Consider the following 27,947-nt stretch of genomic DNA (forward strand, 5'->3'; position numbering starts at 1 on the left):
TTGAGCTGTCAGCACAGAGTCCCACGCGGGGCTCGAGCTCACAAACTTGTGAGATCATGGCCTGAGCCCACGTCGGACTGACCTGAGCCCACGTCAGAAGCTTAACCCACTGAGCCACTCAGGCGCCCCATGAGGACTAATTTTCTTAATTCACATTAGCACCTTTCAGTTCAGGCACTGTAGCTCTTCTGTGCCTAAATACGCTTCCTTTCTTACTGCTAGTAGAAATACATTTTACTCATTTTAAACTTGGGGGTTCAGCTACCTGGAATGTAGATTAGCCCTTACCCACCCCACCCCGAACATATCCAAGGTCGTGAATTACTATGGTAGCCTGAGTTTTTAGGGGAAAAAAAAAAAAAAAAAAAAAAAAAAAAAGGCGGTACTCCACCCCGCCCCGCCCCCCGCCCCCGCCCCGCCTCCTGGAGCCCCTTAGGTGTCCGCCCCGGCTGCCTGCAGCTCCCGGCCCAGCGCTGCCCGTTGGGAAGCGACGATGCCTGGGTCGGGCTGAACAGGCGCCGCCGGCTCGTCTGCCCGTGCGAGGTCGAGTCCGAGGAGCGGGCTTGGACCCAGGAGCCCCGGCGCCGGAGTCCGCGCACCGCGCATGGACGCGCCGCGGGACTGCGAGGGCCCACGCCTCCCCGGAGGTGACCGATAGCGGCACGGACGGACACCTCTCGGTGGCGTGGGTCCTGTCCCCTTTACCCACGATTGAATTAGCTTTAGCTTGGTTTGTTTCGGAGAGATTCGAAAAGCCTGGGGCCTGAGGGTGGGGTTCGGGTTAGAGCTTCTCTCTCTCTCTCTGCAAGGGGTTAAAGTTCAGGGCCCGGGAGAGAGAGTTCCCTCAAGACTTTGCTCTTCGTGTAGCGCTGCTTTTATAAATTACCATGTGATTGGAAATGCATTCAAATTAGTATGCCATTAGACAAAGGTAAAACATTCCATTGTTGTTCCTCCCCTTTTAACTTTCACTTCCCTTCCTCTTCTACTCCAGAAGTTTTACAAAGATTCTTGAGACTTCCTCATCTTGCACAGATTTCCTTTCTTTCCTTCTTTCTTTTTTTTTCCTGGACCGCAATGACAACCTCTGAAAAGTAGAGCAAACCAAGTATAGTCTTCTAACTTAAATTTCTTTTTTTTCCAAACCATTGACCTTAAAAATGACTGATAGATTCGCTGAATATTTGAAACTGAGTAATTGACCTGTTGTCTTTAAGTTAAATGAAGATTTAGCCTTGGGAATCAGTATGAAAATGATCGGTGCAAAAGGCCAGTTATTAGTGTACAATGTGTATTGATTTACCGATTTATGGGACTTGTCTCTCCAGGAGCATTACCATTGTACGATGGCATTTGCCAATTGAATATTTTAGCTTGTTTTCTCCCACTTACACTTCACTTGACTTCTACACTACTCCAGAATGCTTAACCAACAGCTAAGGTGACATGTTTAGAACACTGTTAAGTCCATGGAACGTATGAGGCTGGTAACTTCATTATAGTTACCTTATACTTTAGAGAGTAGCACCCTTTGGAGATCACCTGGTTGCCTTATCCTTCTTGAAGGAATTTACCAAAGGTGGAAGAAATAGTGAAGGCAAAACAGGTTTCAGATGGTTTGGTAAATTCTGCCCTGAAAATGAGGTGTTTTCAAAATGACAGTGTTGTACCAGATTTTGTGTGACATTTTATCAAATGTGGTATATTCAAAAGAGCCCTTAGCTCAGCGTATGTTATCTTCACATTGCACAGAAGTGACATGTGTCAACTTCAATCAGCAGTCCCAATTACATGCCTGTGACTGTAGCATGTTTGCATTTAAGGTGATGGCCCTCCAGGAGGTACAAGAGAGACATCCAGACAGCTTTCAAGAGAACAGCTTTTTGTGCTGATATCGGCAGCTTCCATTAACTTGGGTTCTATGATGTGCTATTCTATCCTTGGACCCTTTTTCCCCAAGGAGGTGAGACATTTTAATATTGTTATGAACTCTAATTAAAAAAAAAAAAAGCCCTTTGCATTATTTCATTTTACAGTATGTGAAATGTGAAACTCTGCATTTAGTAAAGATGATGCATAGAACTTCAGTAAACAGAAAGACTTCTGACAGAATATTTGACGCCAGATATAAAAACAATCCAGTCAGAAAGAATATCCTCTCGGGAAATAACTCACCTAAATATAACTGACCTTCTGAGGATTGCTTTGCTTACCATGTAGTTTTATAAATCTTTGTTTGGTTTCTGCAACTGAAACAAAGGGGGTGCTTTGAGTAACTGAGATTTGAGTGTTACTGCAAAAGGTCTGTGCTGAGACAGGAAGTCTGTCTCCTGGAGTTTTTCGCTTATTGATATTTTTGGAATTAGGAAGACATGATCCACTAAATTCCCTTTTTCTGACTTGAATTTCTGATGGTATCTAATGGCAATGGTTTGTCCCAAGGAAGAATTCTGGTTAATACTGATTAGCCCTTTGTAATCATTGCCTTTTATGTAGTGTTAGGGTTTATAGTTCATGGCACAGACTCACAGGGAATTAACCCCTAGAGAATCCACCTGGAATCTGAAGGTGAGTGGGACATAGCATGAAACTATGGCTTGCAACTGGCTTGTTTGCATGGAGATGATATACCCATGTGTTTATTTTTTATTGTTTAGAATGTTTGTTTGTTTATTTATTTAGAGAGAGTGAGCAGGGGAGAGGCAGAGAGAAAGGGAGAGAGAATCCCGAGCAGGCTCCATGCTCAGCACAGAGCTCAACAAGTGGCTTGATCCCCCGATTGTGAGATCATGACCTGAGCCGAAATCAAGAGTCAGACACTTAACCGACTGAACCACCCAGGTGCCCCATCCGCCATTCTGCGTGTTACCAAGGAGAATGGATATGGTTTCTCTGCCAAAGGAACAATGTGACTCTGTACCCATACAGTGCTTTTTAGTTTTCAGTGTGATTTCCCACGCATTTATCCCATTTGGTCTTTGCAGCTACTCCCTAAGGCAGCGTAGTGAGAACGCCATCCGTCATGTTGTCAATGAAGACAAGACTCAGAAGTTCAGCGACTGGCTCAGTTTGGTTCTATTTACTGAGTGGGAGCGGGAGGGGTAACCGTCTCCCACTCTAGAGTGTGCAGGCACTGGATGCATTAGGACAGAAAAAAGATCGGGAAAATGTCCCTCTCTTGTCTACCAGTTGGGAGTGAGACAATATGAAAAAACATTGGTCTTCAGAAAGGTAGCTCTCAAGGTGAACCACAGAGGCAAGGGTGTTCTAGGAAAGAAATCACTTGAGATAGTCATGGGATTAGCACAGGAAATAGCACGTTCTCCGGGAAAGCAGACAACTTGATGTGGCTTGAGCCTGAGGTGGAGTGAGGTCCAAGAGGCAGCAGGTCTGGGGAGGAGACAGAGCTAGAATGCAGGGGTCCTTACGCGTATGCCGGAGACATTAGTCGGTGAGAAGTTATCAGAACAAGACAGACTAGACTGATCAGTTTTGGGATTTGGAAAATATAATGATGGGTGGAGCCTGCAGAGTTAGGGCAGAGAGGAACTGGAGGAAGTAGAATGATGCCCAGTTAGCAGGGCATTTCCTGGCTGAAAACTGGGCAGCTGGCTCAACCTTCAGGGCACTAGAGCAACTAATGTTAGCTTCTGCTTAGTGGAATGCACACAAAGGAACACCAGACTACAGATGTGTGTCTTTTGATTTTGTTAATAATTTTTCCAATCCCTTTTAAAAAAAATTGACAAAATGTTGACGTACCATGTTAGTTTCACATCTACAACATAGCAAATACTCAATTCTGTGTATTATGCAGTGCTCACCATGGTAAGTGTTGTTACCATCTGTCAACATACAAAGTTATTACAGTATCTTTTAAGTTTAGTTATTTATTTTGAGAGAGAGAGAGAATGAGCGAGCCGGGGGGGTTGGGGCTGCAGAGAGAGAGAGGGAGAGAGAGAGAATGACAGGCAGGCTCCACACTTTCAGTGGGGTACCCGATGCAGGGCTGGAACTCCAGAACAGCGAGATCACGACCTGAGCCAAAGTCGGATGCTTAACTAAACCACCCAGGTATCCTCAAAGTTATTACAGTATTATTGACTATATTCCCCATGCTATACTTTTAAGTTTTTGATTTAGTTTTTTTTGCTTACAAGAGGGAAGGCTGAAGGAAAGAAAACAGAGGCAGGGAGAGAGCGCTCTAATTTTAAAAGGTCTAGATACAAAGAGTGGGCTCTTCCTTTTTGTTTATTAGAACCCTGTGGTTGACAAATGCACTGGAAAAACTTACCCTTCCTCCTGCATGCTCTGTTTTCCTTCCTTCTAGCCAGAGCTAATTAGGCAAAGGAAAAACAGGGCCCTTCTTAAATTCTAGAGTAAGATTCCTATTCCTAGTCCTCCTTTTTCTGGCATCCTCTTTTGTTGTCACAGGATAACATGTGAACCAGAAATTGCTTTTAATAGCTCTTCTTGCTTACTGATGTGAAGCAGGATCCACATTCCAAAAGTCATATTTAGCTGCTGCCGTGGAATGTGATTCTAGGATATCTGAAGTCACCATCCTGTCTCTACGGTGAACGTGGGAACCTGCTCAAGATGGAAACTGTCATGGCTTCTGTGACCCTATAAACTTTGCAAGTCTGTACCCTCATCTATAAAATGGGGCCCACTAAAAATACATGCTTTATTTTATTGTTGCTAGAAACCATGTAAAACAGTGCTTAATAATAGAGATTCTGGCTCATAGTGGGGGCCAGTAAATGTTAGTTGTGAGGCCATTATATAAGTAATGCCAAACTCTAGAATACTTCTCAGATCTATTAAGCAAAGAACGTGGATAATGTGGCTTGACCCATGAGTGTTCTTTCTACATCTTTATTGACTCCTTCGATGATACCTTCCCTCTGAGGTACCTGTTTTAGTTTGCTGGTGCTGCCATAACAAAGTACCACAAACTGGGTGGCTTCTGGAGCCACCAGTCTGAGATGAAGGTGTTCACGGGGTTAGTTCCTCCTGAGGACTGTGAGGGAAGAGTCTGTTCCCGCTTCTCTCCTTGGCTTATGGATAGCTGACTTCTCATCCCATCTGTCTACTTTTGGTTTTATTGCCCGAGCTCTTGGTGTCCAATCCAAGAAATCATCGCCAAGACCAATGTCAAGAAGCACCTCCTCCCCCATATTTTCTCTGGGGGGTTTGACAGTTTCAGGTCTTATGTTTAAGTCTTTTTGAGTTGATTTTGTGAGTGGTGTAAGATGGGGGTCTGACTTCATTCTTTTGTTGGTGCATGTCTCGTTTCCCCAACGCCATTTGTCAAAGAGACTATCCTTTCTTCGTTGTGTGTCCTTGACACCCTGTGGAAGATCAATGATCATATATGTGTGGGTTTATTTCTAAGGTCTCTAATCTGTTTCATATGTTTGTATTTATGCTGTTTTAATTCAGCTTTGCAATTTATTTTTGAAATCACAAAGTACGTTGCTGCCAGCTTTGTTTTCCTTTCTCAAGATTGTAAAGCTGACAATTCTTTAGGGGTGTGTTGAGTGAATAGTTTCCATGTCAGAGACTAGGTTTTACCATAGTTTCCCTTCCTTCCCCATCCAGCTTATTTTAAAATAATAATCTTTGAAAATTGCTACACAGATAAAGGTTATAAGAAAACAATGCTCTGATCTAATAGCTCCCGTTTTTCCTCACTGATGCTAATTTGTCTGTCAAACTTTGTTTCCTTTTTCGTTTCTTTAAAGGCTGAAAAGAAAGGAGCCAGCAATACAGTTACCGGTATGATCTTTGGATGTTATGCTTTATTTGACTTGCTGGCATCTTTGGTATTTGGAAAATACGTGAGTATTAAAGTTCATGGGAACATTTTAACTTTTGAAAGTTGTGTAATGACCTATTCTAATCTATAAGCCTCGAATTTCCATTGATTCAGAAATAACCACCATTATATTTTATGAAATATGCTCCTGTTGATAACTCTGTTCATAGGGTTGATTGATTTTTTTTTTTGTTTTTATTTTAATTTCAGTTGACATCAGTGTAATATTAGTTTCAGGTGTGCAGTGTGGTGATTCAACACTTCTATATAACCCTTGGGCTCATCACAACAAGTGCCCTCCTTAGTCCCCTTCACCTATTTCACCCTACCCCCCCCCCCCCCGCCCCCACCTCGTTCTGGTAACCATCAATTTGTTCTCTATAGTAAGAGTCTGTTGTGTGGTTTGCTTCTTTCTTGTCTTTTTTTTCTCTTTGCTCATTTGTTTTGTTTCTTAAATTCCACAGATGGGTGAAATCATATAGTATTTATCTTTCTCTGACTGACTTATTTTGCTTATCGTAATGGGTTGATTTATTTTTTTGCTTCTTCCATGTTTTTAAGCAATGTGTGTTGCCATTCCACTAAAGAATTATTATAATATTACATTAACTATATTTCCCAAACATATGTTTCCCAAATCTTGTATATTTCCTGATACAGTGGGTTTGTGTTTATCTGGATGTAGACTTGTAACAGTCGTCGATTTACCGACTCTTCTCTGACATTTATTATAGCTTGTACATATTGGAGCAAAATTTATGTTTGTGGCAGGAATGTTTGTCTCAGGAGGAGTTACAGTTCTCTTTGGGTAAGTCATGCTCTGATCTGTTTGGGAGCTTGAACAGATTTCATAATTTATCTTCAGTTTAAAATGTTAACGAATTCTTTAAATCAGTCCGTCCCATTGATTGTCTGTTGAGGGCTCAGCGTGTAGCTATTGGGTGATTTAGAGAATGGGACTAATGAAGGACAGAGTCTTCTAAGGGCTGAGCATTAAGTGGCTTCTGAATCTGTTCATTAGGATTGCTATGAGTGGGAGTGACAGAAACTTAACTCACTTTTCGGAGTCACAGATACATTTTGCCTTGAGCAGAGAAAGTGCAATAAAGAATGAGCTGGAGAACATCAGGACACACATATTAAAATACTGCCATCGGAAATCTATCTCAAGCTCCCAGTTTTGCTTTCCTCTTCTTCTGCTTTGTTCATGGACAAGCTGTCTGCTTGTGGTGGCAAGAATTCTCCAGCAGCTCCCAGAGGAAGAGAATGCCACTTTTCCTGGAATTCCAGGAGATTCACAGGATGGAGCCCCTGGCTTGATCTTTGTTGGTGACCTATCCCTGCATCAAGGTTAATGCAGGGGAGGGGGTACTCTGGCCAGGCTTGAGTCATATGCTCACTTCAGAATGGTTCCCTCCATTGCTATTTCCAGGAAAAGGGAAAATAGAGGCAAAATAGCTGTGGAAGTTCTTAAGAGTCCTTAAATCAGCGGCTTAGTGGCAAATAATATGGATGAGCCTACACAGCTTCTTGGGGAACATAGGAGAAGGAAGAGTGCTGTAAGATTATGGTGAAGTAAGCTAGGAAGCCTTCGTGTCAAACTAAGTGTTTTTTGTTTTTTTTTTTTCCTCTTCCTTTTTCTATTTTTTGGTGGGGGAAGGGGCATGGTCTTCTATTTTCTGCCCCACCCCCCTTTTTCCCCCCCCAAGGTTTGAGTCCTACCACTGAGGGATACCTGAAACTAAGAAGTCTTTCTTTTGTATATGTTCTGGTCAGCGTGATTCTACATATCTCAGAGAAACTAATTTAGTGTTATCATTTAAACGGCCAATTGCGTCAACAGAAAAGGGCGACTAAACCGTCATTATGAATCGAATGGTTACCCATCTCCCCCCCAAAAAGAGACTTCCCTTTGTATAATAAAGCAATTGAAAACATTCATATTCTGAAGAGATTTATTATATTAACTGTGTGAGATGCTACTCTTTTCAGTGAGTAGCGGTAAAAAGGAAAACAACAACAACGACGATGACGACAAACCAACTTGGCATTTGAGAATTGTCTTGTTCTTTTTTAGTGTGTTGGACCAAGTTCCAGAAGGACCGGTATTTACCGCTATGTGTTTTCTAGTGAGAATAGCAGACGCAGTCAGCTTTGCGGCGGCAATAACTGCGTCTTTTTCTATTCTTGCAAAGGCTTTTCCAAACAGTGTGGCCACGGTGTTGGTATGTATTTTACACGTTTTTCCTGTTTTCCTTTTAGCGTAGGCTCAAGTATTTGTTTGCCCTTCCAAGTTAAAGCTGAAATCCATTCTTCTAGACCTGCCCTTTCTTTTTCTTTTCTATTTTCTGTGTTTTGGTTACCTTTTACCCCAATTACTGCTTCTAGCAGCGGACTATCACTGAACATACCATTAGTCTTATTTAGGTCTCTTCCTGGGTTTAGAGTCTACCACTTAAAAGAACAACACCTGCCCAGTAGTATTTTGTTGTCTCTGTAGCCCAGATTGTGGCTGAGCTGCCGGAGGCATTCCTTTGCTTTAGAAAAGTCATCCCTAGTGGCCACTTGAGTATATACTAATGTCCTTCCTCTACTCTTCCCAGGTTCGTGGAAGGAATCGTAGAGACCTTAAAGCCTTTCCCTGCCTCTGTGCCGTTTGCCGAGTGCTTTCTTATTTTCCCCCAAACCCAGAACTTGGTAGCATTGTATTAACATAATATATTGGCTAGGTGCCTGGATGCCTGGCACTGGTGATGTACCAGATTTCTGTCCCAGCTCTTGGCTACTGCCTCCTTCACCCCAAGCAGGCTCTCTCCTGCCTGTCTCCTCTGGACCCATGCATTTCTGAAGGACGTGTGGTTTGCATAGTAGACCAAATGCAGCCCTCCCAACAAATAATTGTCCTTGAGACTTCAGGGCCTCATCGGCTTAGTACCAAGAATTTCCTCCTTTGCCCATATTAATACTATAGCTTTGGCCATTAAGTACACTATTTGCTGTGGAGATCGTTATTTACTCCCATTTTAATTAAATATCTATATCTACAGCTGGCTAGCTAGCTGCTTAGGTTTATTTTGGGTTGTACAGCCATGTGGCACGCAGTGGTGGCCACTGTGATAGGCGTACTGCTTACATTTCCCAGAAACAACATTTCTCAGAAAGGGTTCTGGAGAACATGAGCCCATTGATGTGCTTTGTAAAATAAGGTTTTGTGGGTAAAATGTTTGGAGCACATGTCCCTTCCAACTTAAGAGACATCCAGTTCACGGGAGTGTATTAAGACTCCGAGAAATCCTGTAGTAAAGATATTTTCCCCAACTCAATTTGACTATGGCCACACTCTTTAACTCTTAAAGAGCTGCCATTTTGTGGAACACTCTGGAAGGTGCTTTCCAAGAAACTCCTGTGACGACGACAGGAGTCCATTTGATTTTCTGATCGACAGGGGAAATTAATGTTGCCGTACTGAGTTTCTGTATAAAAACTGTGGCCAAAAACTGACACCCTAACACGGTGGTTGTTCTGGATGGCTTCATGGTGCTTAAATGGAGAATTCCTGTATTCTTTAGGAAGTTGAAAGTTACCAATGGAGTACTTTCGTGTCCTCTCTGAGGTCTGAGGGAGGATGTGAGGTTGTAAACCACAGTCTCTGTGTAACACCCCTAAAGACTACATCGATTTAAAATGGCGCAATTTCTGTAAGAGTTTTTTAATGGTAAAATATTTCCCATAACACCGTTTTGTTTATTTTAATTTTAATAAACGCCTTCTACATGGTACAAAATTCAAAAGTTATAAAAGGAAATAGAGGATAGAGTGAATGTATTCTATATGTTACTTTTCCTCAAGCTTCATAGACCCACCTGTTGTCCAGGCATCCAGTCCAACATTGTTCTCCCAGAAGGCAATAGGGATTATCGGTTCCTTCTAGAGTGATTCCATGTGTGTATGAACATGTATGTACACGCTCACACAAGTGCACACACACACGCAGGGCATGATTCCTTCCCCCTTTGTTTTCTTTACACTCGTGGTCGCATACTCTCTACGCTGTTCAGAACCTGGCTGATATGCTAACAATGAAACCATCTTGGAGATCTTTCTATGCCTATGGGTGAAGAGTTTCTTACTCTTTACCTCCCTTTAGAAGCAGTATACGGTACTTCACTAGATGGAGGTAACATACATCCATAGTTTCTTCAAATTATCAATGAATATTTAGATTGTCTACGTATTTTCCTGGTGCAAACAGTGCTATAACACACAAGCTTGTGCATACACCATGTCACATCTTTACGGTTCCCCATATAAATTCAATTCCCAGAATGGCATTCTGGGCCAGAGAGTATGTGTGTTTGTAATATTGATAGATTTGCCAAGTTACCCTCCTGTGTTCACTCACCAGCGTGTCCAAACGTGCCTCTTTCCTCACTTTGCTGCCCCCGCGGAGCGTTTGATGGGTGATGGGTAAAAATTGTTATCTTGTGGTTTAACCGTTTACTTTTTTTTTTTAAAGTGAGGGTGAGCTTTCTTTTACATGCCTGAGACGTATTTGCATTTTCTTTCACGTGTCAATAGTCTGTTTGTAGCATTTGCTCATTTTCCTATTGGGTTGTTCATTTTTCCCCCATTGATTAGTATTAGCTCTTTTGATATATTTGGGGAAATTAGTCCTTTGTCAGTATTTTTTTTTTTTTTTTACTATTCTTCATTTATCTTTTTTATGTGCTTAACATCCATAGTTTTTTCACATTTTCATGTAATCAGATTTATGATTCTTCTGTGTCTTCTGAGTTTTATGTCATAATTAGAAAAACTTCCCCACCATAGAAAAAAAAACCTCCTCCCATATTTTATTTTTCTAGTACTTCTGTGGTTTCAATATGCATGTTTAAAGTTTTGGTTCATCTTGGGGTTGTGTGGGTTTGGGTGTGTAAATTGTGAGGTGGATAGCCTTTTTTTCAGTTAGCGTCCATTAAATCTTTATTTGTGAATTCTTCAGACCAACTGTATTGACTCAATTCTCTTTTTTTCCCCCATTTTTAGGGAAGTCTTGAGATTTTTTCTGGCCTGGGACTAGTGTTAGGGCCCCCTTTAGGTGGCTTCTTGTATCAATCCTTTGGCTATGAGGTGCCTTTTATCTTTCTGGGATGCATAGTTCTGCTGATGGTACCACTCAACATGTACATTTTACCTAATTATGGTAAGACTGCATTTATTACTCATTTTAAGAATCTTAAATTGAAGTATTTTTATACATGTATAGGGGACCAAGTTAACAGTACTCACTTTCATCTTGTATGCTCCATGGTAGATTTCTAGAGTACCCTGAAAGAGCTGATTCTCTTTTGAGAAATGTTGCTGTAGGCAGTTTATGTGAATTTCTATATATTACAAGTTTTTCTGACCTTTAGAACTAACAAATATTTAATTCCTTGTCATAAAACATCACCATATAAAGTGTCCACCAGAGGTGTTCTTGGACTTAATTAAATATTTCAGAATGACGAGTTACCAAGGGCCACACATGGCACTGTCTTCCTGGAAGGCCACCAGGCGGGAGGGCAAGGCCTGACCTTCTCCCCAGTGGTCCTCCCAGCTGCCTGTGAAGCACAGCCCAAGTACAAGGACACAGGGCCACATCAGGCAGTAGTGGGGGTCACTCTGGCTTCAAACCTTCACACCCCATAAGAGTCAACCTATCCCGTAGCAACTTCCTGGACATGGCTCTCAGGATCACCATGAGGGACGCGCCGGGTACAAGAGTCAGAACACTCAGGGCACAAATCATGGTGTGCAGGTTCATGTACAGTTTCTTCTGTACCAGGCAAGGGTTATTCTCACTGTAAGCAAGATTGCCTAGTGACATAGCTGGCATTTTACGCTTATCCGATGACGAAGGGAACAGAGCTAGAGAGCTAACTTGAAGGCTAGAGAGGAGAGAGCCAGAGAATGTTTCTAGAGAGTCACCACCATGCTGAAACATGTAAGACGGTGGTTTCTACTTGTGAGAAGTACAACTACTTCTTCTACTGTGGTTTCTGTGGTTAAGCGTCCTGGTTGCTTGGTTCACAGATGAACAATGGACCGATAATCAAGACACTGGCACCAGGTCACATTGTCATGGAGCAGGGAAAAGAGTCACGTTCGCCCTTTACCACACTGTATGGGGGAAAGACTGTGTTTATTAATTAATGGTAGGGCAGGGTATTTAGAACTTGTGTGATTAGGCACTGGACCGGCCCCAATATCTGTTTCTCCTGGAGTCCTGGCCTGCTCCCCTCGCCTCCTCCCTCCCCCGACAATCTTTTGCGGCCCCCTCTGGTTGCCACCAGCCTAGTTACTTGATGGTCATTTCTCTTCATTTCTGTTAATCCTCAACTAAAATCTCCCGGCATTTTCATTGAACTCAACAAAGTCCCAGTTAGCTATATTTCTATGAACAAACTTTTTGGCAAACACTGGTTATCTATGGAAGGACCTTCTATTTAGATTGAATGGAAAAAACTGGTATTAATAAAAAGATCTCTGAGATTGATAATGTAAAGCCTGTAAGTATAGGTTTAGGTGTTCTCATTAAGGAGTACTTTTTAAAATTAGTGTTTTGGGAGGCACCTGGGTGGCTCAGTTAGTTGAGAGCCCAACTCTTGATGTCGGCTCAGGTCATGATCCCAGGGTGTGGGATCGAGCCCTACATCGGGCTCCACTCTGAGCGCAGAGCCTGCTTTGGATTCTCTCTCCCTTTCTTTCTCTGCCCTTCCCTGATTCACACATGCGCTCTCTTTCTCTCTCTCAAAAATGAATACATAAATATTTAAAAAAATGGTTCATTAAAAAAATAAAAAAGTTAAATAAAATTAGTGTTTTGGGAGAGCTTATGGAGAGAAGACTGACAATTAAATTGTCTTTTATTTTGATGATATTGGCAGAATTTTGTGTCCTACAAGTTCTACCCCACTCCTTTACCCCATTCTAGACTCGTAGCCAACATGGTTCTCGAGTCAACTTTGGTCCCTCCCTCTCTCTCATCCTTTGTATCTGTGCATCAAGTCCCCTCTCCTGTACTGCTCTAAAGAAATATTTCTAAAGCACAGTCATGGACGTGCCAATCCTCTTATTAAAAATCTGTGAATCTGTGAAATGTGAGCCCTATCCTGAAAGCTGTGAGGAAGCTGTTGTGAGATCCCAGTAGAGGAGTCACATGATCTGAAACCTGTCCCTTTCGCATCCACTCTAATCCCTCCTCATCCTTCAAAACTTAACTTGTATTACCTCTTCTGGGAAATCCTTCTGAAGCTTCTCGGTCATTGGAATAAGTGCTCAGTAAGTAGTGCTGCAGTGATCAGCATGCTTCCTGCCCCTTCACACCTGAGGGGTTCCCTGTTTCCCTCCCCTGCTTTATCGCCTCTACCAGTAGCTTCCTGTGGCAGGCCAGGTCAATCAGGGGGTCATGTCTCTCTCAAAGAATATGTCAGAATTGTGGGGAGCAGAGAGAGTAATTGAGTAGCTTGGAAAAGCTCCTCATCTGTCTCTTAAAGTGGATAATCAGCCTAGGTTTTCATTACTTGGGCTTCTGCAACAGTTTAATTAAACTCATTATGTATTTGTTGCTATGGACGTTCTTACGTACCCTCATTATGATTTCTCATCTTTCCCACTTTGGATTTAGAGAAGGGGACCATTTCTGCCATAATAATTTATCTTATAGCATAAATCCATAATACCTTTTATATGCAAGTAAATATAACCAATTCAAGTTGATCTTTATAATTTATATCTTAAAGGCAACTAATGAACATCTTTAATAAACAATTCAAAATACTCGCCAAATGGAGTCTCCTTGCTGGCCCTACTGCACCGAGCCATATGCTAGTGCTTGTCCCCTTTCTAAGTCTGTGCACTTTCTGTGGTTGAGCGTCGTGGACTGTTTAGCATTGAATATTTGGCTAATAATTAAGAAACTAACATCATGGTTTAACCTTTATCCCTTGTATCCTGACAAAGTCTAAATGTAACACTTAAAATACTTGAATCGATCTTTGTGTTTCTTTGAATTTGTTCCATGCTAGATCATTATTCACCAAGAATTAAGTAATGAAGCATGGTGGGTGTTTTTGGAGAAATGAGAGCATAACAGGGGCTAATCCTCACCCTCAAAGATCTTCCTTACCCAGACCTGGCCAGTATCATCTCTGGCCTGGCACTCCACCAGCCTCCTAACTGGTCCTCTTGTCTCCATTCTCCACAAGGCCACAGAGAGGTCTCTTTAAACCACAGATCTCATTCCTACCCCTCGGTTAGAATCCGTAGCGATTTCTCAGGCCTGTTAGCATGTTTTACAAAGTCTTGCATAACATGCTTCTGCAGTATGATCTCTCTCTCCACCGTGCTGGTGTCCCCTACTCTAATCTCCATCCTCTAGCTTTGCTTCTCTTCTTTCATTTCCTTCAAACTCAGAATAGTTTTCCTCACTGCTGAGTCTTGGAATGTACCATTCCTGGAATAATATGCCTGGATTATTCTTTCCTTCTTCTTTGCTTGCTCATCTTAAGCTCATGCTTTGGGCACCAACTTAGATATTACTACTTGACGAAAGCCTTCTCTATATGGCTTTCTCTGTTTTTGTTGTTGTTGTTGTTGTTGTTGTTTGTTTTTGTTATTGTTTTGTTTTAGCCAACTATCTGCTGTGCTTTGAAAGATTCCCTCCTTGTTCCATCCTTTTTCTCTCCACTCTTTACTATAACTTCTCTGTGAGAACAGGGTCTGAGCTTGTCTTCTTTGTCTTTGTCTGCCCAGCATTTTGCATGGTACCTGACTCAGCAAAGACATGGCTCAGTAAATTAACGGGAAGACAGGAAAATCACCAAACAATAGTAAACAATGTAAAATGAAATGTGGTTTAGTTGCTAAAAGGTATGGTACAGAGCAGAAGTGCAGTAGGAAACAGAGGAAGGTAAGATTTGTGGAATAATTAGGGCCAGAGCCAGACCTCACAGAGTGAATAGAATTTGAAAAATTAGCAGGAGAAAAAGAAAGGAATCATAGCATGTGACTGGAGGCTTGGATACAACAGTTCCTGTTGCTGGGAACAGTAAAGAATCTGGGTTACTGCAAGGGAGATGCTAGAAGTGAGGTCCGTGCTCAGTTGACCTTGAATGCCCATGTGATTTATGCATGATTCAGTAACACCCTTCTCAATCTGGTGTTTTCTTTGCCATCAGGAAAAAAAAAATTTGTGCCCTTTGATGAACTCAGATTTCTCCCTTCCTTGATAAAGCTTCTGGCTCTTCCCATGCACCAAATCTAACTTCATATAGTCTCTATCTCATTGGGGGGAAGGCCTCAACTTGCTTCAAAGTTATAACCTATAACCTAAGACCCTCTCTTCTCCTCACACTCTGATTCCAGTTGATTCTTTATCAATTTGAGAAATTGTCTTTAAGAAGACTGAAGGTGGCTTCTAGGTGTGAATAATTTATTCGCAAATGCAGACAATATGCAATTTTAGGCAAACTCAGAGGTGCAGTTATTTTGATTACCAGATAAAAGATGGCCTTACCAATTTCACTTTTCCAAATAGGTTAGAGTTTTAATTACTCTTTTTTGGATTTTTTACCCTTAGACTCTGATCCAGGTGAACACTCATTCTGGAAACTCATCACATTACCCAAGATTGCACTTATAGCCTTCGTCATCAACTCCCTCAGCTCATGTTTTGGCTTCCTTGATCCTACTCTGTCTCTCTTTGTTCTGGAGAAGGTGAGTAGCCTGCTTGTCAGAGAGCTCTGCACTGTAGAAGGTGGGTGCACTTGCTTGCTCTGGGGCCCCACTCTGTAGAAAGACTCTGAGTGGCTGTGAGGAGACAGAATGAGATCTACACCCCAACACAGCCTGTCCCCTCCCTCTGTGACATCCCTTTCGCCAGGGGTCTGATTCAGGGCAAGTGAGAGAAGCTTTTCACCAAGTGGCCCAAACATTGGTCTCCTTTTCAAGGTCTTGCTTGAGTCATCACATGTCTGGCTTGGGAATTATCCTGAGTGCTTGACAAGGACACTTTTCCTCTACTTGTTTGAATTCCAGTGAAGCATTTGGGGTACTCTGTAGCTCATTTAATGTTCTTCACTAACAGGTCCCCTGTGGGTCCACTTACTTTTTAGGCTGTTACATATAATTGAATGACTGTGGAATATATTAATCTGGGACGGTAGAAAGGAACCAAGACTCTTCTTCTTCTTCTTCTTTTTTTTTTTTAGTGCTGGAAAATAAATTCGGAATGTAAAGGGTTGTTGTAGAGATTTGCTCTTAGATATTTCTTTTCCTTCTCTTCGTTTTTTAATTTAGAGAGAGAGGTTAGAGCACGAGTGAGGGAGAAGGGCTGAAGGAGGGAGAGAATCTTTAGCAGTTTCTGTCCTCAGTGCATAGCCTGAAGTGGGGCCCAGTGTGGGGTTCGATCCCATGACCCTGGGATAATGATCTGAGCTAAAGAGTCGGAGGCTTAACCGGCTGAGCCACCCGGGCACCCCACTCTTAGATATTTCTGAAAAAAGGATTATCAGTGATGTGATAAAGTGTATGACCAACTCTGGTAGTTAATTATACTGAAGGATTAACATGTGTTTATCGAGGTAGAAATCCAATTGCGGCCCATGCTGACTTTATGTGAGGTACTGGAATTAAAAAAGCAGTTACCAGAAACACAATTCCTCAACGGCACTAGGGACAGTTTTGTGTTTGTGAAATATCCAAAAAGATAAACGTGGACACTGCCATTTTGGTGCCTTGCCCAAGACTTAAAAAATAATATAATATCTTGTTTAAGCAGTGAGCATCCATAAGGTAACAAGAAACATATTTTGTGTTTATGAGGACACATTGCAGTCACATCAACAGTGTATCTCTCCAGGAGTCATTTTTGTATCTTCTTAAGAGAGTTTCTGCCCACATGAGGAAAAAATATCTTAGCCAAAGTCTGGTAAATCCCAGTTGCGCATGTCTATTTCATAAGAAATCTTTACAAGTGTCATTTTCTAAATACACTTAGAAATACATCTTTGAGGGGCACCTGGGTGGCTCAGTCGATTGAGCGTCCGATTTCGGCTCAGGTCATGATCTCACGGTTCGTGGGTTCGAGCCCCGCCTCGGGCTTTGTGCTGATGGCTCAGAGCCTGGAGCCTGCTTCACATTCTGTGTCTCCCTCTCTCTCTGCCCCTCTGCTGCTCATGCTCTGTCTCTCTCTGTCTCAAAAATAAATAAAACATTAAAAAAAACATTAAAAAAATACATCTTTGAGTTTTCCTGTTTTTTTATAGAAAGTTTTTTTTATCCTATTGCCATTCTTCTGACTTTACATCATTGTTTGAATTGACAGTTCACTGTCCAGTCACTGGTGACCCAGCCTTTTAGGCTGCGAGGGCTCCATTCTGTCTTGACCAGTTATAAAACCGGAAGAAGACATCTCTGACTTTTTTCTTCCTCCTCGTATCTTTAAGGGACTAATTTGTCATAAAGTTGTTGAAATGTACATGGACTCCTATATAAATCTCACGTGCTTACTTAAGAAAATCAGTTAAGGAAATTAAGGAAATGAAAACAATTCAGTTAACCAAAGAAAGGTGTTTGTACCATGCTGGTAATAGTAACAATATCACAGAGTGATGTGGTTAACTTACTGTTTTAAAAGCCTTTTGTAAAGTGTCATACCATGTAATTCTTTAAATTAGATATTAACATCCCTTTGAAATGGATAGAATAGATATTATCCTCCGGGTTTTTCACATCAGTATACTGCAGTCCATGGACAGTAAGCATCGCCTAGTTGCTTATTAGAAGTCAGGTTCTCTGGCCCCATCTCATACCTTTTGAATCAGAAATTCTAGGTCTGAAGCCTAAGAACCTTTTTGTTTTTTTCCATCCCTTGAACCAAGGTATGTTAGCACTTGGATCCAACTAAGAAACCCTTTTAACAAGTTCTCTGGGAGGTACCTCGGTGGCTCAGTCAGTTAAGGGACCGACTGTTGATTTCTGTTCAGGTCATGATCTCAAGGTTCAAGCCCTGTGTCTGGCTCTGTGCTACTTGGGATTCTCTCTCTCTCTCCCTCTCTCTCTGTCCCTCCCCTGCTCTCATGCTCGCTCTCTCAAAATAAGTAAACAAACATTAAAAAAAAAAGTTCTCTGGGTAATTCTGATGCACATAAAGTTTATACAGCACTGGTTTAAATGTAAAAATATATGTAAAAATACTATGGTTCATAGAAACAAATTTATACGTACAATATCAAATGCTGCAAAACAAGATATCTAGGACTTTTGACCTCTGATTAGATTTTTTCCCCCTCGTAAAGAAAAAGTAATCCATTTAAAAAAGTAAGACCAAAATTAGGAACGATGCTAAGTGTTAATAGTGGGCTCATGGTAGATAACAAGAGCTGAAGAAGTGTGTAGAAAAGATTTATGTGTGGGGCACTTGGGTGGCTCAGTCAGTTAAGTGTCCAGCTCTTGATTTTGGCTCAGGTCATTATCTCACGGTTCATGAGTTTGAGCTCTGCATCGGGCTCTGCACTGATAGCACGGAGCCTCCTTGAGATTCTCTCTCTCCCTCTCTCTCTGCCCTTCCCTGCCCATTCATTCTCTCTCTCTGTCTCAGAATAAATAAATCAACTTTTTTTTTTTTTAAAAAGAAAAGATTTTTGTTTATGTAAAAAATGACTTAATGGTGTAACTCTAATAAAAAATTTCTTTTACAGTTTAATTTACCAGCTGGCTATGTGGGACTGGTATTCCTGGGTTTGGCAGTATCCTACGCCATTTCTTCACCGCTGTTTGGTTTACTAAGTGATAAAATACCAGTACGTACACTTAACCTACGTTTGAGAAACACCTTTGTGTATTTAGATTGGTGAGCTTTCCAGCTGTACTTCTGGAACTCTAGAGGTCCAATGATTAGAATTGACATTCAAATTTTTTTAAAAAATTAGCTTATCACTGTTTAATTGAGAAATAAAATTGTAAGATATTTAAAGTGTGCATCATGGTGATTCGGGATCCGAATACATTGTGAAAGGATGTCCTCTGTCAGGTTAATTAACACAGCCATCACCTCTGTATTATCTCTCTGTTTTGTTTTTTTTTTTACTTGAGGGGGCGAGAACACTTAAATTGTACTATATTCAATTTTTGGAGTTGATGGAGAGGTTCCCATGTCTTCCAACCTGCCATCATTCAGAGAACATTCACTGTTAATTGCTTCTTCTGGGGAAAAGGGGTCTGTGCTAACAAGGCTGTTGAAAACTATTGGATTAGACTCTCTAAAGGATGAAACTCACTTGATGCAAAATACACGGATTGGCCTTAATAATTAGGGCAGGGGGCACCTGGGTGGCTCAGTCAGTGGAACGTTTGATTCTTGATTTCAGCTCAGGTCATGATCTCGCGGATGGTGAGTTCAGGCCCCACATCGGGCTCTGCACTGACAGTGCGGAGCCTGCTTGGGATTCTCTCTCTGCCCTTGCACCACTCACGCTCTCTCTCAAAAATAAATAAGCATTTAAAAAAATAAAATAATTAGGGCAGAGTCCCTAATTAGGACTCGGTCAGACTGAGAGGAGATAATTTAGTTTCTTTTCTGTGGGAATGAAAGGGGTGGCTACATAAATGTACATTGCTTATCCTGTAACTATCCTGATAGAAATTCCCTTCTGTTCTCCTTTGCTTAGGTCTAAACCATTCACTCCAGATGCTGGTAAACAGTACTAGTAAGTACTGTTAACCAAATACCAAGCTTCTGTGGCTTTAGTGCTTTTTACTTGTCTGCATTTCCTCTCTTTGTTAAACTTGCATAAATATTTATCACAACCTAAATTACATAGAGTTTACTTAGTAACCCAGGTGACAAAAAGCAAGTGTCTTAAACAGTGATTGGAGCTTGTTTTAAGGCAGTCTTATTTAACTGAGCAGCTATTTTACCCCTAGAATTTTCAGCCTGCATTCAAGTAGTTTAAAAGGAGTAATTTTATTGGGTGCTTTTTAAATAGTGTGAATTTTTCAGGTACTGTATCTACCAGGTGGTTCCTTGTGCTGACTGTTTTTTTATTTTTATTTATTCTATTTATTTAAAAAAATGTTTATATTTATTTTTGAGACAGGGACAGAGCATGAGCAGGGGAGGGGCAGAGAGAGAGAGGGAGACACAGAATCCAAAGCAGGCTCCATCCAGGCTCTGAGCTGTCAGCACAGAGCCCAATGTGGGGCTCAAGCTCGTCAACTGTGAGATTACGACCTGAACCGAAGTTGGACGCTCAACCGGCTGAGCCACCCAGGCACCCCAATTTTATTTAGTTTTTTAAATGTTTATTCATTTTTTGAGAGAGACAGAGAGAGAGTGAGTAAGAGAGGGGCAGAGGGAGTGAGGGAGACAAAGAATCCAAAACAGGTACCAGACTGAGCTGTCAGCACAGAGCCCGACATGGAGCTTGAACTCATGAACCTGAGCCTAAGTCAGATGCCTAACCGACTGAGCCATCTAGGCACCCCAGGATGGCTGCTTTTTAAATTGTTACTTTGAGGATAGTTCATCATGTGTAAAATCTACAATACACTCCTTTCCCAAGGAATCCTTGTCCTTAGAAACTCCCTATCTTGGGGTATATTATCTCACTTTTCTGTTTACCATCTACCTATTTTCTCTTAAATGTAAAGTTTCATTTTCTTCAATGTATTTGGATTTTTAAATGTCAGGGCTTGTGTTCTTCAGTGATTTTTGTGTATATGCTTTGATTGTGGAGGGGCTTTACCTCTCAGGGGTTTTTCGGACTCTCCTTCTCTTTACCAGCATCTCAGGAAATGGTTTCTGGTTTTGGGAAACATAATCACAGCCGGATGCTACATGCTCTTGGGACCTATCCCGGTCTTGCACATTCAAAGGTAATGTTTTTTCCTTCTTCTGTATTTTTGGCTGAATAACATTAAGAATTACCACAGAAATTTTTTGTGTGCTGCTGGTATGGTTTCGTATTTTGAACCTTATTATTTAAATAACTACCTTGATTTAGGACGCTATTGAATTGTTGGGTTGGACTGGCAGTATCCTACCTTACCAGAAGGTGGCACTGCTACAAGCAGATAGAAAATGCATCATCACATCTGGATCAAATGCGAAAACCGCTTCTCCCTTTGTGTTTCAATTGCACGCTTATTTGTACTTTATTTTGAAAATAGCATTATAGCATTTGTTGCCGCCTCCCTTTGGTTGATAGCTGTTAAAACGTGTTTTTTGGTTTTTTTTTTTCCTACTCTTTCTCAATCCTTGAGTCTGGGATCAAGTCTTTTTTTTGTTTGTTTGTTTCTGTATCATTCTTAGCATGTGGTACCGGCTCATTGGAGCTTGTTAAGGGTAATGTATTTGCTAAAACAAAGGGAGCTTAGAGCTTTTCAGCTGGTTCTGGGATCAAGTGTGACATGGAAAGGGCAAGGATTTCAGAGTCCTTCACATTTGGGTTTGCATTTTGCTTTGCCACTTACTAGGTATGTGAACTCCGGCAAATCATTTAGCTTCCGAGAGCCTTAGTGTTCTTATCTCCAAAAAGGAGCTGATGATGGTGCTTACTTGGCAGAATATTGCTGCAAGGAGTCAATGGGGGTAATGGATGTTAAGCCATTGGCACGGTGCAGGAAGCCGAGCAAATTAGTTTCCCGCCCCTTCTTTACCAGTTCCCTTCTATGCCATTTTTTTTCTGTCCATTGAATTTCAAAGCCAAGTGATTGAAGGAGCAGCGTTAACATTTAACCAATTTTGAAAAGATTCCGTATGGTGATAAGAGGGCATGTGATATATGTGACCAAAGAAATTGAGGTATCGTGGTGAATTGATTCGCCACCCCCCTCAAAGTGGGAGGAGCCAGAGGGTGCTGTCTCTGAATGAAGTGGGATCAGATAGGAATGAGGCCGACTAGTGATGCCATCTCGGAAGCACGCTTCTCTGGGATTCAGCCTGCCCTCCTTAACTTGAGCCCTGTGTCTATCAACATGCTCATGTCGTTTTGTTTTGTTTCTTTTTCCAAAACTCTTTTGCAGTCAGCTGTGGCTGCTGGTGCTGATATTAGTCTTGAATGGCGTCTCTGCTGGAATGAGTGTCATTCCAACCTTCCCGGAGATTCTCAGTTGTGCATAGTAAGTTATCTCTGTGCTTGCGGAGCTGTGTTGCAAATAGCAGTGAGCATCACAGGCTTTCTTGAATTTCTCAATTTTGTAGGATGTTGGATTTTTTTTTCCACAAGGCCAAATCTTCATGATTTTATGTCACACAATATTCTGATATAAATACTGCATGCAGTAATTCTGTAATTGAAATGAAAATACAGGAAAACCTTGAAACATGCTTATAATCCAAAGCACTTGTATATCAAATCGAATTTCCCCTTAAGAAATGATGGAAACTCAGATGATTCGCTCCACAACCCAAAAATATTCATATAAAAATGATTATAATACTATAATATAATACAAAATAATAAAGCACAAAATGTAAAGAAAGATAAATTAACCTGCACGTACCTTTGAAAACCTTCATGGCTGGTGTGAGGGAGACGAGAGAGGAAGGTTATTGTGTAGAATGACTTTCACTATCACTAATGGAATCACTGCTATCTACTGGCTCAATGGAATCTTTTTTTTTTTTTTTTTTTGTGCAACTTTAACAAGGAACCTATCCAATGACACTCGCCTTTGCCTCTTTTTGAGGATTTTGAAGAAATGTGACATTGCATTGATGATCGCCCACAGTCTTGCAGTGAGAGAGAAGAATCATTGCCTCAGTTGTGATCCTGTCCCATTCATGGTCACATGCTACTCTTGTTGCAAGACAGTCGCTCATTTATCAAGTTAAAATTTGTGAGAAATGTTTGCCCGTCTTACAGAACACTCGTAGAACAAGTTACTCGCAATGCAAGGTTTTACCGTATATGGTAATATTATACAATGATAGGTAAAATGAGTTGTGGATGGAGGCTTGGCTTGGTTGATGCCTAGGAACAGAAACACTTTTGAAAAGCTAAAGCACAACGGAAAGGCCTCAGCATTGTTTCCTTCTCACGGAGAAGGTCCATACGCGGGCACACAAGGACCAGGTAAAATGATTCTAGTCCCATTTCCAGTGCAGGGTCGGGAAAGGGGGCAGCTCCCACACCACCAAGCAATTCTCCCAAACCAGCCAGGTGTCCTACAATGCAACTCCGTTCTGAGACTATCCATCTGGTGACATGATCAGATCCCACAGGTGAGGGACTCCGTCCCACAGATTGCCCTCTGCTTCAGGTGTTAGTTACAAGTTCACATGTGCTTCCGACTGACTGGCCCGTGGTTCCCTTGATGACCTCCTTAGATTCAATTAATCTGCTAGAGTGACTCACAGAACTCAGGAATCCAGCGTACTGGTTAGATTCAGTGATTTGTTACAAAAGAGATTAAAGGATACGAATCAACAACCAGACGAAAAGACACAAAGAGTAACCTGAACAAAGGAACTTCTGTCCTTGTGGGTTTTGGAGCCCTGGCACACTGGCATGTGGAAAGGGTCTGGTTTACCAACTCAGCAGCTCTCTCGCCCTCCTTTTGGGATTTTTGCGGACGCTTACATACTGCTGATTGGTTAAATCACTCACCATTGGCCATTGATTCCATCTCCAGCCTGGCCCCTCCTCAGAGGTGGGGGGTTCTGGTCTTGGGATTGGAAGTTCTAACCCCTCTAATCACATGGTTGACTCTCTGGGCAACCAGCCCCTAAAAGCCACCACATGAACATAACAAAAAAGGTACTTGAAATTGTTTTAATCACTTAGGAAATTCCAAGGGTGTTATGGGTTCTATGCTGCAAACAGGAGGGAGACCAGATATATATTTCTTATTATGAATCACAGTCTCGTGCCGGGTATTTGTCACTTGGCCATCGGTGTTGTTTACTAGGCATGATGGTAAAGAACACCACGTGAACTAGAGCAGGGAGGAGATCCACTGGGTTGACTCAGTATTCTCTGAGGAATAATGAGTTGCCTCCGTGTTTTCTAAAAGTTGCCCATTATTCTCTTTGCGTGTTCATCTCATTTTAAGAATTCCTTAGGGGCGCCTGGGTGGCTCAGTCGGTTGAGCGTCTGACTTTTGCTCTGGTCATGATCTCACGGGTTCGCAGGTTCGAGCCACACATGGGCTTGCTGCTAGCAGCAGGGGGCCCACCTCTGAGCCTCTGTCCCCCTCTCTCTGGCCCTCCCCTGCTCACCCTCTCTCTCTCAAAAATAAATAGAACATAAAAAAAAGAATTTCTTAATTATGTATTTTTATGAGACTTCATGCAAATGGGTCATGATTCTTAATGTCATGTTTTAGATATGCAGTAAAATTATTTTTAGAAAACCATGGAGTAGAGGTAACTATGAAAATTCCTTCAGATTTGATTCGCTTTTATCTTAGAGACGGAGTGTTCTGTCTGTTGGTTTTGTTCAGATTATTCCCAGTCTCTTTAAAAAAATTTTTTTTAACATTTATTCATTTTTGAGAGACAGAGTGTGACCAGGGGAGGGGCAGAGAGAGGGAGACACAGAATCCGAAGCAGGCTCCAGGCTCCGAGCTGTCCTCACAGAGCCCAGCACAGGGGTTTAACCCACTATCTAGGAGATTGTGACCTGAGCCAAAGTCGAACGCTTACCCCAGTGAGTCACCCAGGTGCCCCCAGATTATTCCCAGTCTCTTAATTTATTTGTCACACACTGTTCATTGCTTTCACGCAGGTTTCCCTGTCCATAACAGATCTACTCTTGTCTCTTTGCAGCGAAAATGGATTTGAAGAAGGGTTAAGTACCTTGGGACTTGTGTCGGGGCTCTTCAGTGCCATGTGGTCAGTTGGGTGAGTAGCCATTTCGTTCACACCTGCAAGATGGAAAATACTATCTGCATTTGCCTGAAGAAACTGACACCGAGAGGTCTGATGAGGTGCCCAAAGGCACTTAATTCATTTAGGGCAGAGTTGGAGTCCTAACCCCACACCCTCTGACTCCGAGATCACTAGTTTATACCAGCAATTTAATACCTAATCAAAATGGTCCCCATATACTTTGTCTTAAGTGACCTTTCTAAGTTCCTTTAACAGGTCATGTCTCAGTATTCTTCATTCATTTGTTTCGTTTTTATTCTTTGCTCTTCCTGAGGAATAAATGTATGCTGGAACTGTAGAATATCTCAGTAAATATGTGCAGACTTGAGTTATTTTAAATACAATTATTGAGAACAATAGAGAGAATCATGTAAGGGTTCTTTTGCATGTATGTCACATTTTAAAATTTTTATGTAAGGCACCAACTTTTTAGAAGCAGTTATAATTTTAGAATTGTTTAAAAAGCGTTAAACATCATCATTATCGGGTAGAATTGGTTTTGTCGCACCCAGTGCTCCGTCCAGGAATTGGCTTCTGTCTTCAGTACTTACAGTTCCAATTTAATGAAGATCTATGATTGAGGGATCATGCGGCCTTTAGGAAATAATTCTTTTTTTTTTTTTTTTTACACTATTTAATACGCTTTCTTCTTAGTGCTTTTATAGGACCCACACTGGGTGGATTTCTTTATGAGAAAATTGGTTTTGAATGGGCAGCTGCTGTGCAAGGTCTTTGGGCTCTGACAAGTGTGAGTAGCCTTTTGTTTTCACCTTCCTGGCATTTGCAGAGAAGCGTGATTTGGAGCATTGGCATTAACTGCCCCTTTCATTGTGTTAAAGGGATTGGCGATGGGCTTGTTTTACCTGTGGGAGCACGCACAGAGAAGAAGGTATGGTCGGTTCTTGGGCTTATTTTTTTCCCTTTAAAAATCAGCCCTCGAAGCACCTGGGTGGCTCAGCTGGGTACCCATCAGATCTTGATCTCGGCTCAGGTCATGACCTCACAGTTGGGTTCGTGAGTTGGAGCCCCTCGTGTGCTCTGCACTGACTCGTGGGGCCTATTTGGGATCCCCCTCCCCCCCGACCCTCCCCTGATCATGTGCTCTCTCTCTCTCTCTCAAAATAAGTAAACATTAGGGGCTCCTGGGTGGCTCAGTTGGTTAGGCGTCCAACTTCAGCTCTGTTCATGATCTCACAGCCCATGGGTTTGAGCCCCTCGTCGGGCTCTGTGCTGGCAGCTCAGAGCCTGGAGCCTGCTTCGGATTCTGTGACTCCTTCTTACTCTGCCCTTCCACCTCGCACGCTCTGTCTCTCTCTGACTCTCTCTCAAACATAAACATTACAAAAACATTAAAAAAAAAAAAAGTAAACATTAAAAAAAGAAAAGTCAGCCCAGGGCAGTGGAAAAGAAATAGCCATTTTACGCCCTTCCTTCAGGCAGAAGATTTCTGGGCACTGTAAGCCTCATCACTTGGTAGATGGCATTTAAGGGGAAAGGCAGAGGTGTAGGTACTGGGTCTTTTTAAGATGAGAAATAGTAAGGTACTCCTCTTTTTCCCTTCAACGCAGATCTAAACTCCAAAATATCCTCGGCACAGAGGAAGAGCAAACTGCTCTCTTACCTGATGAAATCTAGCCTTAAGAATCCTGGATGGATACCTGTGGGGAGACTGATGGCTCCTGGCCTTGAACATCAAAGTTGAAAGGGGTTTTCTTACTATTACACGTAAAACTCCACAGACCCTACCTACACCCCACCATCCTGAAAGTCTCAACATATTTTTGGAGAATCCTGTGTTGGGCTTTCCTGAAAAGCTGGCCTGTTGAACCAGCCATGTGTGAAACATTAAGTGTGAGAAGATCGGTTGAGAATCAGCAAGTTTGTGTTTTTAGGTGATCGAATTTGTCCATCAAGAGGTTATTGACTCCAGGTCTCCTGATTCCTCTGTTTACTTTTTATTCTAAATGCACTAATTCTGTGAATATACCTTTTCTTTATTAACAGGGAAATAAATGAATTAATTTGATATGCCTCAAAGTAGTACCAAGATTTCTCAAAATGTATAGAATAGTTACTGTGAAATCAGTTTTTAAAAGGCATGCTTTATCTGTGTCCTAAGAGTTTTGTTCTTTTCAAAAGGCAAAATTCCTTCCTCCCATGCAAAAGTTGCATAGTATTCCCAGGCCCTCAGCTCTTCTAGAAGTTTCGTTTGTGTGAGAGTTACAAGAATAACCTTACTTTAGATTTTCCCTTTTGTAACGTACTTTATGAATTATGATCTGGATTTATAAACCATACTTAGTATAACATTACTCATTTCCCTTAATGTCTGTATTTCTGTTCTGTCATCTGTTTTTTGTGTTTTTTTTTTTTTTTAAACCTACTTCTGGTAGATGTATCCCATTCCCAAGCAAGTAAGCCCACAGGATTGCTTACTATATTTCAGGGAAGGGGTTTGTCTGACTTCACGTAAAATCCGTGCTGTTGCTTGAAGTGGGTGAATCCCTACTGTGTAGTTCTCATACCTTCTGCTGTGTTTCCATGGTGTAGTAGCCACGTTTATCCCCTCACCCCCCATTTTTTTAAATAGAAGAAGTGTATTAATTCAAAAATATTTATTGAATGACTTCTCTAAACTGACAGTCTGTGACGTGCTAGGAATTGAACTGTGATCAAAATAAACACAATCTCTGCTTTTTGGAACTTGGTGGATGGACAACATATAAATAAATACCAGACTCTCCCGTTGTCTTACAGAGTTGCTATTAAGGGGAAAACATGGTGATAGGAAAGAGAAAGTGGCTGGAGTCATTAGGTGTGGGGTTCTAATTTAGATAAGGCCTCTCCATGGAGGTGAGACGTTTGAACTGAGACCCGAAGGATGAGAATAAGGCAGTCATCCCGAGGGAGAGCCTTCCCTAGCCCGTGCCAAAGGGTTTGTCATGGTCAAAGATGACACTGTGGCCCATGTGGCTGAAATCTAGTAAACAGAGGATGTTGGGGAGGTAGGAAGGAACCAGCTTCTCAACAGGGGATGCCAGAATTTGATTCATGTTTCAGGAGGGCCATTGTCTAGCAACGATGGAGGGAGATCTACGGGAGCTTGGAGACAGAGAGAGAGAGAGACATGAGTGGTTTAGACCATGGAGGTGGTGGCGGAGATGGAGCATAAAAGATGTGTTTGGAAGGAGAGCCAACAGGACCTGCTCG

The 27,947-nt window shown here is 41.8% G+C and overlaps 1 protein-coding gene across 4 annotated transcripts; it reads left to right on the plus strand.

Moving 5' to 3' along the window:
* The first annotated feature begins 420 nt into the window (after nucleotides 1–420).
* SLC18B1 (solute carrier family 18 member B1) lies at nucleotides 421–26,774 on the plus strand. 4 transcript variants are annotated; one of them, XM_015074342.3, is made up of 14 exons: nucleotides 421–647; nucleotides 1,824–1,963; nucleotides 5,748–5,843; nucleotides 6,556–6,629; nucleotides 7,899–8,046; nucleotides 10,868–11,024; nucleotides 15,444–15,580; nucleotides 18,565–18,666; nucleotides 20,649–20,740; nucleotides 21,890–21,985; nucleotides 24,636–24,710; nucleotides 25,392–25,485; nucleotides 25,577–25,626; nucleotides 26,306–26,774. In XM_015074342.3, the coding sequence occupies exons 1-14, from the start codon at nucleotides 605–607 to the stop codon at nucleotides 26,370–26,372; spliced, it is 1,371 nt and encodes a 456-aa protein (XP_014929828.3). In that variant the 5' UTR covers nucleotides 421–604; the 3' UTR covers nucleotides 26,373–26,774. The 4 variants fall into 4 exon arrangements, with proteins under 4 accessions (XP_014929828.3, XP_053078205.1, XP_026912669.2 ...); XM_027056866.2 differs by lacking the exon at nucleotides 421–647 and adding an exon at nucleotides 702–931; XM_053222230.1 differs by lacking the exons at nucleotides 6,556–6,629; nucleotides 10,868–11,024.
* The last annotated feature ends 1,173 nt before the right edge of the window (nucleotides 26,775–27,947 follow it).

The sequence above is a fragment of the Acinonyx jubatus genome, chromosome B2, assembly GCF_027475565.1.
Source record: "Acinonyx jubatus isolate Ajub_Pintada_27869175 chromosome B2, VMU_Ajub_asm_v1.0, whole genome shotgun sequence".
Classification (NCBI taxonomy): Eukaryota; Metazoa; Chordata; class Mammalia; order Carnivora; family Felidae; genus Acinonyx; species Acinonyx jubatus.